Consider the following 14,974-nt stretch of genomic DNA (forward strand, 5'->3'; position numbering starts at 1 on the left):
TGGACAAACACAATTAAATGCACTCTTGTACACACATACACTTACAACAAGACAAATGATGGGCAAACTGACAATAGTGACGTCAGGGAAAACTCACCTTGATCTTTTTACGAACATTGTACAGAGACATGGGCTTCTTGATTTCATGGTAGTAATCAGGGTAAAACCTGAAACAAGGTTTGTAAAGATGGAAAGATGTCTAATGCAAACATTTATGTGTGCACACACACACGCACACACTCACACACACCTGTAAATGCACACACACACACACACAACACACACACACAGCATCAGCATCTTACAACCACAAACATTCCAATCCTAAACTGACACTACCCTAACAGTGAACAAACCCAGACACACCACAATGACCCATCTCCACCCACTTTTTGCTAGGCAGTTTACAGAAGGGCTGTGACAGATCATCCCCTTCAGGAGTCTTGTAGTCCTTGACGGTGCGATACAGCACCCAGAAGGGAGAGTCCTCATCCTCTAGGTCTGAGTCGCCCTCGTACTCCATCTGACTGGATGCTGTGTCGTCGTCCTCAGACTGGTACTTCAGAGCAGCACACACAGCGGACAAGCGCTGAACCGTAGTGCGTTCCCGCGACCTGTTCAACAGACGCTGGCTGGAATGGAGGGATAAGTGAAAGGGGTAAAGGTAGTTGTGCAGTCTTATAACAGAATACAAACTAAAAAAAAAGACAAACATATGAGGAGCTACAGATCTATGTACACATAGCTGAAATGGGGAGATAAGTGAATGGGGTAAAGGTACTTGTCTGATCAATAACAGAACATACACCATACAGAAACATACAACACTGGCAAGCACAAACATATCTCAATAATAAACATGGGTAGACAGCGTATAATTAATTATCCACAGATTTTTCAGACATACACAAATATGCAAGAAATAAATACAAAAAAACAACAAATAACAGTAGATGTGACAAACATAAGTCTGGTGCTGCTGGTGCGCTTGGATTATCAGAATATTTCATTACAGCAGATGTAAGAAATACAGTGTTGCTGTTGCCATATCATTCTGAGATCATTTCTTCACAGCAGATGTGAGAAATAAAGTCTAGTATTGTTGTTGCTGTATCATTCTCATTCCAGGTGCTAAACCATTCTCAGAATATCTATCAACATACCGGAGTCTTTCACTGGTCTTGGTAACGCCGGTCCTCTTGTAATCCAGTTCCTGTTTTTTAGCTTGCACAATCCTCCTCAACATCCCCGCATCCTGGAAGACAGTCATTCACATGTCAATGAATTATGATAGACAAACCTTATAACAAAAATAAAGTGAAGAAAAACAACAACAAAAGACACAAACCTGTTCTGCAAAATGATTCAAGATATCTGACATAGCAGAACTTCGCACCTCAATTAATAATCAGCAGGATAATCTTTTTAACCACAGAAATCTATGTTTATAAATAATTTTGTTCTAATTCCTTTTAGTTTGATAAGAAATATAACTGATGCCTCCTCCATCCTACCATACTAGACTTTTTTTCTTTTTTTCTTTTTTTAAATGAAACCTATCCACGTTTTTTGAGTATGTGTGCTGAAATGAATAAATGGTATGTGTCTGCATCACCTTTTACAAAACAGACTAAAACCCTGTGAGAAGATTAGTAACCATGGATAACTTTCAAGATGATGACCATTTTGCTGACTGACTGGATCACTACAGCAAGGCATCACTACAAAAATAAAAATTTCAGTGTGATTTCCTGTTTCTGTTTGTACCAACACAGACTAAGTCTCCTTTTTCTGTTTTTGTGGGCTTCAACTCAAAAATATTCAACTGTACCCGACTGGACCTTTGCATGCATGACGACTTTTATTCTGCCATTCAGGCAGCCATACATTGTATTCAGGGGTATGCTTGCTGGGTATGTTCGTGTTTCTGTACTGTCATGATTATGAAATATATAATGTGTGTATTTGATCTTTACCATTTGCAAGAAATATGGCACAAGCAGGTCTGCACATCTGTTGATCTGAGAGACCAGTTAAATCTCCATTCTTAATCCACTCGGTGAGGAAACCAATATTCAAACCCAGGACCCTCAGACTGAAAGTCCAAAACTCTAACCACTTGGTCATTGCAACAATCAAGCAAATTAAATGAATCTGCTGGTGGGGGGTGGGGGGGTGGGGGGTCCCGAAAATTACATAACAATGCGATGTTGTCACAGACAGCTTAAAATGGTCATGGTCCTCACCTTATAAATGACTGACTTGGCTTCGTTGAAGTGCTGTGCATTACGCAGCATCAGCATTAGGTCTTTCTCTAGTTCATCCAGGTTCTGGTACTTGCCCTGCTGGATCTTCATGGCAATCGTCTTCAGGTCAATGGGCTCCTGGATCGTCTCATAATACTCTGGGTATTTCTGAACACATGATCATTCAAAACAATTTATAAAATAAAACCTTAAACTGGCATGTTGTTAACTGAGACAGAGAGTCTTTGCCTGAGAGATAAACAGCCCATTTGCTACTTTTGACATGCTTAAGCATCATTGCGCACAATATGACATGTGCCTAGTTTGCTTCTTTCAGCACCACAATTAATAAAAGGAAAATTTTTGTTCCCTAAAATCACATCTAATTCAACGTACTTACCATGACCCATCACTGCAGAGGTCTGATTCCTAAACTAAACAAAAAACTAGCAAAAGAAAGCAATTGTACTTGCAGCTATTAGTCGCCCTTCAGCATTTTATCTCACTTTTACTAGTGTGTGCAGTGCCCTCTCTGACAGTTAAGTATATGTCATTAAATCATGCTGTCCTATTCAACTATAAAACTAAATTCATAGGAAATCCTGATTATCTAAAAGCAAACCTTCATCACAGCTACCCATCAGGAATGACAACTGCTCACAAACACAATAAACACACCCAAGTACCCACCACTTTACTGGGCAGCAGCTGAAACACTTCACTGATGTTTCGATCCCCGTCCCGAGCAGTCATCACTGCTGCGAACAGCTGCTCCAGTTCTTCACTCTCGTCATGGCGAGACTCAGACTTACTGTCTGGGGTGGCAGAATCGGATTTGTCACCCTCCTCCAGCTCCATACCCTCTTCATCCTTTGTTTCCTTGCCTTTGGCAGCACCATCAGGGCCTGCCGACCGGTCAGTGACTTGTGGCTGTTCACATAAAAATGTCATTATGTCATTTATTTTCTACAGATGTATCAAAACAACAGAAACCATCATTTGCAGTTGTTCACAAAAAAAATGTCATTATTTTCAACAGATGTATGAAAACAACAGAAACCTTAAGTTTTCAAAAGGTTTTAATGGTTACTGTTTTTTTATCCCTATTGTCTAAGAATACTTTCTGAACAGATCAACAAAAGAAAAAAAAAAGAGAACTGAATAATTATTTATAACAAAAAAACCCAACTCCACAGTCAGTCATGTTCTTGCGCACTTAAGCATGCCTGCATTTGAGCGTGTTTGCTAAGAGTAAGACCACAATGATTAAAATGTTGTTGTTTTTCTTCTTAGCAGGGATGTCAATGGTTACATCCACATAATGTGAGTGGAGTGGGCAGGATAATCAAGAGCTGTATAAATTACACTTGTGAGTCATGGAAAAGGCCAAGTAACAAACAAAAAGGCAAAAAGTCAAATGCAAGTTCGAAAGAAAACAAGTCAGTTCTCTTCCATTCTAGACCCACAAGCATCTCTCCTCCCACAACCTACCTCCCTCAGCCCTAAGGGCACACCCCCGTTACTGCTGCCTGACTGAGGGGGGAGCAGGGGTTGGTCCCAGGTGCCCACCTGTGTAGATTGGGCCTTGCTCTTGTCACCACCCCCTTCCTCCTCCCCCACCCCCTCCTCCACATCGGTGACATCGCTTTCAGATGCATCCTGTGCTTTGTGCAGGGAGGAGGTGGGGACAGAGGGCTCCACATAGTGGTCCGACAGTTCCCCAAATGTCTCCTCCAGCAGCTCCGCCTTCACCTCCTCATAGATCTCCCACAGCTCGCAGGCGTCCTGGTACTCCTGGGAATCCTCCTGTAAGTCATCAGCATTATAATAGTAATAGTTTATTTCCACTGCCCCTTTCATAAAGACAATAGTTATTTGCCTTTCTCAAGGACTGTTCAGATTCCTATGCACAGACAAGGCCATAGTTATCTTATTAACAGCATTTTAACTCTTGGCAGGCATGAGATTGGGAAATTGTGATTGAGTCTGAAAGGTGGGGGCCTGAAGCTGAAGGTTTTTCTCAATTTCAAACCATGAAATCTGCACTTCCTGGCCACCAATGCTGCTGAAGTATTCCAACCCACAGATGACAAAAAATCAGTCCAATTCTTCCAAAACTGAAGTGTTTTTGCTTCCAAACCTGTAAATTCAGCCTTACGGACATGATTTTCAAAATCGTGTCTCATGTGTGTGTGTGTGTGTGTGTGTGTGTGTGTGTGTGTGTGTGTGTGTGTGTGTGTGTGTGTGTGTGTGTGTGTGTGTGTGTGTGTGTGTGGTTTCAAAGCAACTCTCTGTGTGTATGTGAGAAAGAGAGACAGACTGAGATTGAGAATAGGGGTCGGGCTGGACATGGGAGGAAAGAGTTTAAAGTTCATGTGCATTGCTTTAAATACAACTCTCTGTGTGTTAAACTCTTTGTGTGAGTGAGTGAGTGAGTGAGTGTGTGTGTGTGTGTGTGTGTGTGTGTGTGTGTGTGTGTGTGTGTGTTTTCAATGAAAATGTTATTAGCACATAAGTTTGCACTGTACCAATATAACTGACCATCTGGTCTCTTCAGCTGTAGTCTCTGTTCCACTGACATGCATGTGTGTTGGTTGAGGATAGGGGGAAGTGGAATGACTGGAGGGAGGAGGGGGTGGGTCTGTGACTGGTTATATCACTTTCAAGCAGTCAAGGATTCTCAGCTGGAGCTAGTGGTCAGTGTCTTGGCTCAGTGCCAAAATTGCCACAGTCATTGACAGTGGTTTTATACCTGGGCCCCTCCTCTCCCCCCCTTCTCTCAGCACTGGTAGGAGACTCAAGAGAGAGGGGAGGGGTACATCAGCAAATCATGAAAGTGAAGTCTGCAGGAGGGGGCGGGGGTTTGGGGAATGACTTTTTTCTTTCTGAAATCAACTGCTCTTCCGCTGAAAATAGCGGATCTGCTGAGAGTTAGTTCCCCAGCATGGACTCTGTGTGTGTGTGTGCGCGCGCGTGCGTGCGTGCGTGCATGTGTGTGTGTGTGTGTGTGTTCAGAGGAGAAAGAGAGAGAGAGACAGCAAGCGAGTGTGAGTGCGCACATGCGTGTGTATGTGTGGTTTCAATTCAACTGTGTGTAAACAAGAGAGGGAGGCAGACAGAAAGAGAGGGATGATGGTAGGAGGAAGGAACTGATGCAAGTTGTATTTGTGCATGTGTATGCACTGCTTTCAAATTCAATAGATCTCCCTCTCCGCATGTGTGTGTGTGTTTTCAATACAACTCTGTGTGCATATGCAAGAAAGAGAGAGAGAGAGAGAGAGAGAGAGAGAGAGAGAGAGAGAGAGAGAGAGAAAGAGGGAGAGAGGGACAAAGAGACAGAGAGAGAGGGGTGATGGTGGGAGGAAAAAGTGCAAGTTTGTATGTGTGCATATATGTGCATTGCTTTAAATACAATTCTCTGTGTGTGTGTGTGTGTGTGTGTGTGTGTGTGTGTGTTGTTGTTGTTGTCTTCAGTTTAACGTCTTTCCACTTGAAGTGATATTAGACGGGGGAAGAAAAAAAAAAAAAAAAAAAAAAAAAAAACGTGGGGGTAGGGGCTGTGAGAGGGGGAGGGGTAAAAGTGTGTGTATGTGTGGAGGGTGAATAGGGAGAGACAACGCTAGGAAAAATGGAAACGTTATAAACGCCAACATCAAACAAATATAACATCTATAACAAATGTCCTATAGGACTATGCAGCAAACCTTCTGCAATAACAAATAACATATTGGAATTGTTAATAACACATTCAAAAGAACTTTTGGTGAAGTCTGGCAAAAAACATTTTAGATTCTGACATTCGAATATTACATGGTTGCTAGAAATATGTTCTCCACATATGCATCTGACATCTTTGCTGAACTTTGTTACAAAAGCGTTCAGTTTTATCCTGTTTGATAATGTATGAATCTGCCTTAATCTTATTGAATTACTGTATGTATTTGACTGATCGATAGTTCCCGGTTGTTGACCATTAATTACACTATGGTTTAAAGCTTTGCCGTTTTCTTGGTATAATTCTCTGACTTTGTTCCACGATGTTTTTTCTAGTATTCGATAACCCTCTTGTACAGATAGAGGCACATAAAGTTCTATGGTTCCCTGTTCGTTCTTTGCACCTTTTCTTGCAGCCCTGTCAGCCCATTCATTGTAGAGAATACCAAGATGTGAAGGAACCCAGAAAAACGTAATATGTGTTCCTTTCAAGCTTAAAAGATGTAAAATGTGGCTGATTTCTAGTATGATTTTAGATTTGTTCTTACAATTTGGTGAGTTTAAAGCACATAATACAGATTTGGAATCAACGCAAAACAAGACTTGTAGAAGGTGTGTGTGTGTGTGTGTGTGTGTGTGTGTGTGTGTGTGTGTGTGTGTGTGTGTGTGTGTGTGTGTGTGTATTTTCAATCTCCGTGTGTGTGTGTGTTTGAAAGAGAGAGTGTGTGTGTGAGTGTGCGCGCGCATGTGCGTATTATTAAGCTCTGTGTGATTGTGTGAGCACTCATAATATTGTGTGCACATGTGCAAGTGTGGAGGAGAGAGATAAAATAAAAAAACAGAGTATGTGTATATGTGAATGCATTCATGTGTTATTTTTCAAAGAGTTTGTGTGTGTGTGTGTGTGTGTGTGTGCACGCACACATTCAATTCAGCTCTATGTCTGTGCGTGTGTGTGTAACTTTGGTAATCTGACTCTTGCCATGAACTGTCTGTACAGAAGCCTCGGCTGTGTCAGAAAAGGCACTGACATCCATAAGTTGCTACAAAGTTTGTTTCAATCGCAACAATGTTACTTGTGCATAGTACAGTGGCAAAGGTTGGCAGCTTTTGCTGAATGAACAGAGGGTCAAGCAGATGTATCCACAGCCCTTGTTTCTTGACAGGGACGGAGATCGGTGTATCTGTGCGTGCGCGCAAGTTTGTGTGTGTGTGTGTGTGTGTGTGTGTGTTATTGTGCACGCACTCACATGTCCGTGTGTGTGTGTTTGTGTGTGTGTGTGTGTGTGTGTGTGTGATCGACCGCATGTGTGTGCATGTGCGTGCGTGCGTGCTTTTCACAGTGCGTTAGGAAACTTAGGGACTTCCGATTTTCGTTCTCTGTTAAGTCACTGGATCGCCTCTCAAGGGGTCAACAAACGAGGCTTTAGAAAGAGCATTCCGTTTTCATTTTTGACAGATCATCGGTAAACGATATAGAACAGCCATAGGCTTTTTCTTTCTTTCTTTTTTCTTCTAGAAAACAGACGCTCCGTTTTAAATGCAAATGTGAAAACAGATTTCCGTGCCTAGACTGAAGAGTTGCACCCATACAATCTGACACCAATCGCACTTGGCCTTGCCGCGTTGTTCATTTTGTGAATGGCGTCGCCTTCCCGTAAACGGTTATTTTTTTATTCTTCACTTCTGTTTTCATGATCTCATCTCACCAGACCCAGTTCCACTTATTATTCACTTCTTTATCAATCTCTGCTGCAAAAATCCTCTAATCCTTTGTGAGTTTTCTCATTTCATCAATGACTGAAGACGATCGATGAAATCAGGTATCTTTGCAAGTCGTGAAGCCCGCGAGCGAATTTTGTAATCCCGACTGAATACGGATAAGCTGAATGATGACAGAGGAGCAACGGAACACTTATTCTCAATTGGTTCGCTTATCCAAACATGGGGTATTTTAGCAAACGCTGTGGGTCTGTCTTGTCGATCGGGCAGACAACGTACGTGCAACCTTCGTGGGTCGGAAAAAAAACCTCACCCCCCCTCCACCCCTCCGATTTTCTCAGCGGATTTATGCGAATCTCAAAAATGGCCTCTGGAACCAATTTTCAGTCGGAAATCCGATTATAGTCGGAAAAATCTCATGCCTGCTTGGAAACCCAAAAGTGATACATCCATCCAAAGGTTCTGTCCTAAACAGCACTTTTTTTCAGCAATGAAATTGAACAGTCCATTGTTTCAGCCTTAGATAATAGCATCTCTTTTAAACAGCTATTAGAAATGGACCTTTAATATTTGAAAACATTCTCGCATTATCAATATACTTTTGAAATCTCCAAATCTTGCCATTTGTGAAAAATTGCTTGAGACCAGTCTTATTTTTTTTAACACAGAAGAAAACAACAATGAAACAAAGACTGTCACCTTGTAATATGCTTTGGCATTGTTGATCATGAGCAGGACATCTGCTGTCAAGAGGTCAATGTCGTCGTATTCCTCTGTTTTCAACTTCTGCTGGATCTTCAGCAGGTCAATGGGTGTGGTCACAACATCGTAGTAGTCTGCTGCCGTTCTGTCATTTCAGAAAACTATTCTGATGAATCACAATGTGTGGTAGATTTTGTTGGCTTACAAGAGTGCATATCATGACCCTTATACACACAGTATGCATATATATTCATACACATGAGTATAAATGTGTGTTTCTGTGTGTGTGTCTGTGCATGCATACATATGTGCATGTGTTTCTGTGAATGTTTGTATATGTGTTATAGTGTGCCAACAGTGTCACCCCCCCCCCCACCACCCACATTCTGTCCCCCTTCCCTCCCCATCCCTTCACCCCCCTCCTTCTCATCTCCCTTCCTGCTCCGTCCAAAGTCCAGTCTCTGAGGTCACGCCGACACCGCGCCACCCTCCCTCCTTCCACCCTCCCGCACCCCCACTCCCTAGTCGGCCCTCGTCACCCGCCCCAGCTGTAGGAACATGTGCAGTTATGTGATGTCTGCCACAATCCCCGTGCTGAAACAGACGAGTGTTGGAACATCCCATGTGGCGGCCTGTCTTTCAAGTCGTTCCCCATCTCCCCTTTCACAAACACGGCTCAGCTAGATGGCGGGACTTCGGAACGTAAGCTAGGAAGAATTTATGCTAATGTGAACTTTGATCATGCCGGCTAACATGCCGAGAGTTGTATTGTCCTGTCTCCCCATCTCTTTGTGACGTAAACAGGTGAACTTGTCGTCACAGAATGTTATAGAAACAAGTGGGTTGAATTGTAGCGAATCAGATCTGTTGAACTGGATGAACTGGGATTAAGCAGTGAATCTGTCAGTCATTCACATAGCGTCACTAGGACAAGCAAAGATTGGTTATTTCAGTTCAACTAGTTGGGGGAGTGAGTTTTGTAGCTTGCATTAGTATACACAGTATGTTGTGGGGAGGGATAAAACCAGTCAGCAAAGCCAGTTCTTAGCTGTCTCCCAGAAAAACTGTCTGACACAGGGTGACTGACTGAACAGTGATGTGAGGTGAAAGGAAATCTTTGTTGGGCTGTGAGTACATGACTTGTAATGGTTTTATGTTATGTTGATCACTTAGTTGTGTTGGGAAACTATGTTTTATGTCAGTGGACAGCTGGTTTAAGTTGATCTTGTGGCTTGTGGAAAGAAAAGGGGTTAATGTGTGAAAGCTACCCACTGAGGGAAGTACTGGCCTGTATGTTTTAAGTCCCCCACCCCCTTTCTGTTTTGTTACTGATATCTTGTTCTGTATTTTTTATGTATTACTTACTTGTTTTGTATATTGTAGGTGCTGTTGGTTCAGTGTGAACTGAACAGATCTATAGGCTAACACACTGTCAGTATGTGTTGAGGGTTTTTCATGTGTGTGTGTGTGCACATGGGGTAACAGCAAGTGTTGTGGAACACATGTTTGATTTGTTGGTTATTGTGGTAAGATGTGTAGGAGTTGTGCTATGTGTCAGTGGTTTATTTTGTTCAGACAAAGTGGGAAAGCACATTTTAATGTGATTAATGAGTTGGTTAACAATGAGAGCAGTGAGGGTCAGTGCTATGTTGTTGCACATTGCTGTTTACCAGAGATATGTTGGAAGTAATGATTTCCATACATGTACTTGTGTCAGTTGGAAACTTTGTGAAGGCAAAGAGGAGATTTGTTTGGTCATGGTAACACACAGTTTTATTACAAGATGGGTAACATGAGTTGGAACACAAGGTTGTATTGGTCAGTGATATGTTTTGTACACAGTATGATATGTCACTGTTGGTGGCAGGTATGCTTGATGAAGCTTGTATTACCTCACCTAGATTTATGTGTGAGAGGAGTGGATACTGGTGGACATGTGATGAAAGGTACTGAGAGGGTATAGGCCTTTCATGTCAGTGATGTCAGGATATTTTGAAATTTTATCTTACCTGGGTTTTGGTTGTGTGTTTGTGTTCCAGGTGTGCTGCTTGTAGGTGCGGCTTGTAGATGCTGCTTGTAGGTGCTGCTTGTAGGTGCTGCTTGTAGATGCTGCTTGTAGGAAGTACTTGAAGTAGGCAGTGTGTGCTGCCTTAATGTGTGTTGCTTTTGCTAAGTAGGGTGAACTGCTTAGTGTGTGTGCTGTATTGTAAAGTAAACACTCTATAAAAACCACTCCATGTGGCCCTGCTATTGATGTGAGGAGACAGTGAGTGAGTGCATCATTAGTTGATCCTATATCCCACTGTCTGCTCCCCTCTCTCTATTGAAATAGAATCGAACCAACCACAACACTTTCTTTCAGAACACACAGTACTTTTTACATATGTTTATAGCACTGTAAAATCTCCCTTTAATGCAATCAGACTGTATACTCAGGGCAACTGACACAAAATAATTGTGCAGTCTAGTGCAATATACTGACAAAATGACAGCAAATGTGCAATGCAAAATCTCTCTCTGTGCACTGATGTCAGAGTTGGAGAGTTTTCTTTTCAACTTTTGAAACATTAAATGTTTCTGTGTGAAGAACACTCCCCAGCACGATACTGTCAGTCAGTCAGTCACAGGCTTCAGTTCATGTCAAAACAACACAATGACATGTTCACTTCAAACTGGGTTAGGGGACAAAAGTTAGTCATTGTTCTATTGGTGGGAAACTAGCTACTGCTGTCAAACTTTGTTACAATGTGAAAAACAGTCCTTTTAACATGACCCCTTATCTCCACTAAAGTCACTAATGGCGGTTCACTGTCTAGTTGAGGAAGGTCGACTATGGCAGTCAAAGGGTGAGAAAGATTCATGCACACACATACCAAACTGATTACAAAGAATGGGGTGCAGGAATTAAAAAAAACACAACAACAACAACAACAAAACAACCACCCAAGGCTGAGTGTCAGTAATAAAAAAAACAATTAAAAAAAACACTGCCATAGAGCTCATCTGGTCTTGTTATGCCAGTGAACATCATGTACTGGATAGTATAATATATATATTCAATGATACTAATGGTGACATCAAAAATGCTGTAACAAGTGTTTACCTTCTTTTGGGAACTCGGATGAATGCTTCACATAGTAAATGCCCTCCATCTGATTTGGCATTTCTGATGGTGTCATACAGTTCTTGGCAAATCTCTTGCTGTGGAAGTAAACAGAAATCATTGAAGATGATCATCACTACATGTGTGTGCGTGTGTGTGTGTGTGTGTGTGTGTGTGTGTGTGTGTGCGTGTGTGTGCGTGTGTGTGAGAGTGAGTGAGTGTGTGTGTGTGCGTAATTGTGTGTAGATTGTGTGTATATCAACACTGCATGCATGTGTGTGTACATGCATGCACACATCTGTATGAGCCATAAAACATAAAAGTACACTTTGTGAGCAAAAGTTAGTGTTTGTCAATAAGCCTGTTTATTCATAAGTGTGTTCCTTGGAGCTTTACATGTGCAACTCAAAGCAGAGGCATTAGCATAAAGTTCGGTAATCTAAAAACAAAACAAAAAAGTAATACAAAATCAACATTCATAATCCAATAAGCCTCATTTACCTACCAGCATAAAACAACAATTTTTCCAAACAAACATTCACACAAAGCATCATGGTTTTTTGTTTTTTCTAAACACGCACATACAGATCCTAAACAAATCAATGTGTATACACAGAGTTTTAAACCAAGGTACTCACAGGGTCATACTGCATTATCTTCTTCTTTTTCCTGGCTGGCTGAGAGTGAGAGGGTCCAGGTGACTCTTCCCTGTCATCTTTCCCATCACCTGCCCTCTTGCGCTTCGATGGCATGCTTGTTAAACTTAAAGGTGTTTAGCAGTCAATGAAACCAAGTAGATGTTTCAGGAATTTTCATGCTGGAAAGAAAATGAAGCAAGTATCAAAAGAACGAAAAATATATCATTTTTAACTTGAGTAAACCTTTACAAATATTAGTAACACCAAGGTAAAAGAAACTAACCCTGAAATATGTCATAGATCTCTAATCCTGACTGCTATGCACATAGTGCAAAAGTACTTGTTACAGCTTTTTATACACAAATACTAAAATACATGTATATATATATATGTGCATGGCAATATTTCATGTGCAATACTAATAGCCTATTACAATATTGCTTATTTTCTAAAAACCAGTTTGACATTCAAAATTTGTGTTGACACTTTCTTTTGCCGAATAGCGTCAAGGTCTCCTGTGATCAGGCTATGGCAGAATGAGTATAACCGTATGCATCAGGAATTTGGGATGAGTAGCAAGGAGATAATGTCACTAATAAATCAATCTTTTAAAACAATCTAAAGGAAAAAAAGGCAGCACAAAAAAACAACAACAAAAAACCTTCGAAAATCCTTTTGGAACTGTATCACTTGCTTCTCTTCAAATAATTTAAAAATTACAGAGCAAAAGGATTGAGCAAAACTGATTGCCACCTTAGATCATCTAAGTGTTTCTGTCCGTTTCAGGATCCAGAAGGGATAGCAATTTGGAAGGGGTAGCAAAAGAAGCAACAGTTTCAATTATGTGTGCCTTTAATTGGTCAAGAGTAACAATATCATTTTGCTGTTTCTCTCTATTTGTCTCAATTGTTTTAGTGGCAAAGCTTATAAAACGATACCCTGCTTCAAAAGAAAGTGCACTCATTCCCCCAGTCCCTCTTCATAATTCTCATGATGTCCAAGCACACACCCACAGACCCAGACTGGTCTGGTACGTTGTTGCTGTTTTCGCCATTGTTGAATAAAATGACCGTGAAAAAAGTCAGGCTTGCGATGAATGCAACACACAAAACTTTAACAAATGGTGATTCTCTGTGTTTGATTTTCAAAGCAAAATTGCTTTTATAAACATAAAAATAGATACAATACTTCTTCTTCTTCGTTCGTGGGCTGCAACTCCCACGTTCACTCCTATGCTTGTACACGAGTGGGCTTTTACAAGTATGATCGTTTTTACCCCACCATGTAGGCAGCCATATTCCGTTTTCGGGGATGTGTGTGCTGGGTATGTTCTTGTTTCCATAATCCACAAGGATTACAGGATCTCTAATGTGCATATTTGATCTTCTGCTTGCGCATACACACAGAGGGTTCAGGCACTAGCAGGTCTGCACATATGATAACCTGGGAGATCGGAAAAATCTCCACCCTTTACCCACCAGGCGCCGTTACCGGGCTTTGAACCTGGGACCCTCAGATTGAAAGTCCAACGCTTTAACCACTCGACTATTGCGTCTGTTGGATATGATACACTGATAGCAATTATCCTTGCAGTCACAGCAACTTCAGTCCACAACTTCATCGCTTGACTGATGGTTGATTAAAACCATGTTAACACTCAGCATAAGTGCCACACCAATGATGTCTAAAGATAAGCTTAAACTGATATCAGGTATGATTAAACCAATAATTGTGACTGTGTTTTAAACACGTTTATGTGAGATTTGGCCATTTGTTAGTTTGTTCTGTGGGCAACAGCAGCAGGGTTCATTTTCCCAGTTTTGGTTGTCATTTTCACATGACATTTTGTATTTTATTTGAAATGTTTTACCTTCTTCTTAAAAAAAAAAAAAAAAAAAAATTCATCAAATACACATTTTCAACACAACATTATGTACTATACATGTTCTCTTCCACTAGTATAATTCATACACTGAAGTGTGACACCCACTGACAACCTGCACTGAAGAATGACCCATACAATAACTGGGGTGGTGTAGACTTCACACTGTCTCTCCCAAACATCTGAAACTTTTCGCTTACTTTCTTTTTTTCAAAATCTTGAGAGCAGTCTCCAATACTTCCAATGAAAGGGTTGGAAGAGTTATTGTTCTTGAGATAGTTGTTAAGTTTGCTTAACAGCAAAACACCACACAGATCTCAGAAGTCACCACATCATCACAGAGCAAAACAGTTGTAAGCTTGTCGCCATGCAATTTTCCACGATGGCTAGAAGTACGAGTAGCACTGATTTTTTGTTTTAAACTGGGCTTCATACTGCACACTTCTTGTCATTTGACATCGAATGACTGAACTGGACTGGTCACGTTTTTTTCTGTTACATTTGTTACATATTTATCTAGCAAATTTTTTACTTGTTTGTGTTGTACAATCAAGTAAGAAATAACGAGAAAACAGATGCACATAGCATTTCTGAGGCAGTTAGATGGTCGGTTCGCTTTTTTCCAATAAAATCAATACTGCGAAGGAACAAAGGATCTCACGACCAGCAAGCATATAAATACCATATAATCTAGTGCTTCCAAAATAGAACTAAGCTGAGTAATGTGATTTATGTCTTTAAATTCATACCGTAATGGGACCGAGTGAACTGAAAATCATCGAGTGAAATGTCAGATAACAAAAACACATTCCTTTCTTTATGATAAAAGCGTCGAAAGTGCCGCCATGTTTTGTGTATGTTTACGTTAGAGCGATATTTTGTGATATAAAAATAAAATCCAACGAAATATAACAGACATACTTGATTCACTTTTTATATACATAGAAAACGACAACAGACACGTAAC

General features: G+C 40.9%; 1 protein-coding gene across 15 annotated transcripts in view; it reads right to left on the reverse strand.

Annotated features, from left to right (window-relative positions):
• LOC143284784 (protein polybromo-1-like) overlaps positions 1 to 14,869 on the reverse strand; it is a 71,667-nt gene extending 56,798 nt beyond the window's left edge. For 11 of the 15 annotated variants that reach the window (XM_076591795.1, XM_076591798.1, XM_076591791.1 and 8 more), the window contains exons 1-10: positions 14,757 to 14,869; positions 12,126 to 12,304; positions 11,488 to 11,585; positions 8,382 to 8,529; positions 3,738 to 4,052; positions 2,937 to 3,176; positions 2,247 to 2,414; positions 1,164 to 1,255; positions 390 to 632; positions 98 to 167 (exon numbers count right to left, since the gene is read on the reverse strand). In XM_076591795.1, the coding sequence (XP_076447910.1) occupies positions 98 to 167; positions 390 to 632; positions 1,164 to 1,255; positions 2,247 to 2,414; positions 2,937 to 3,176; positions 3,738 to 4,052; positions 8,382 to 8,529; positions 11,488 to 11,585; positions 12,126 to 12,239 (1,488 nt within the window). In that variant the 5' untranslated portion in view covers positions 12,240 to 12,304; positions 14,757 to 14,869. Of the gene's footprint in view, positions 1 to 97; positions 168 to 389; positions 633 to 1,163; positions 1,256 to 2,246; positions 2,415 to 2,936; positions 3,177 to 3,737; positions 4,053 to 8,381; positions 8,530 to 11,487; positions 11,586 to 12,125; positions 12,305 to 14,207; positions 14,712 to 14,756 lie in introns of those variants that run through there. The other 4 variants (XM_076591803.1, XM_076591790.1, XM_076591797.1 and 1 more) reach the window with 3 other exon arrangements.
• Between the last annotated feature and the right edge of the window lie 105 nt (positions 14,870 to 14,974).

This window comes from Babylonia areolata, chromosome 8, assembly GCF_041734735.1.
Source record: "Babylonia areolata isolate BAREFJ2019XMU chromosome 8, ASM4173473v1, whole genome shotgun sequence".
Lineage (NCBI taxonomy): Eukaryota > Metazoa > Mollusca > Gastropoda > Neogastropoda > Buccinidae > Babylonia > Babylonia areolata.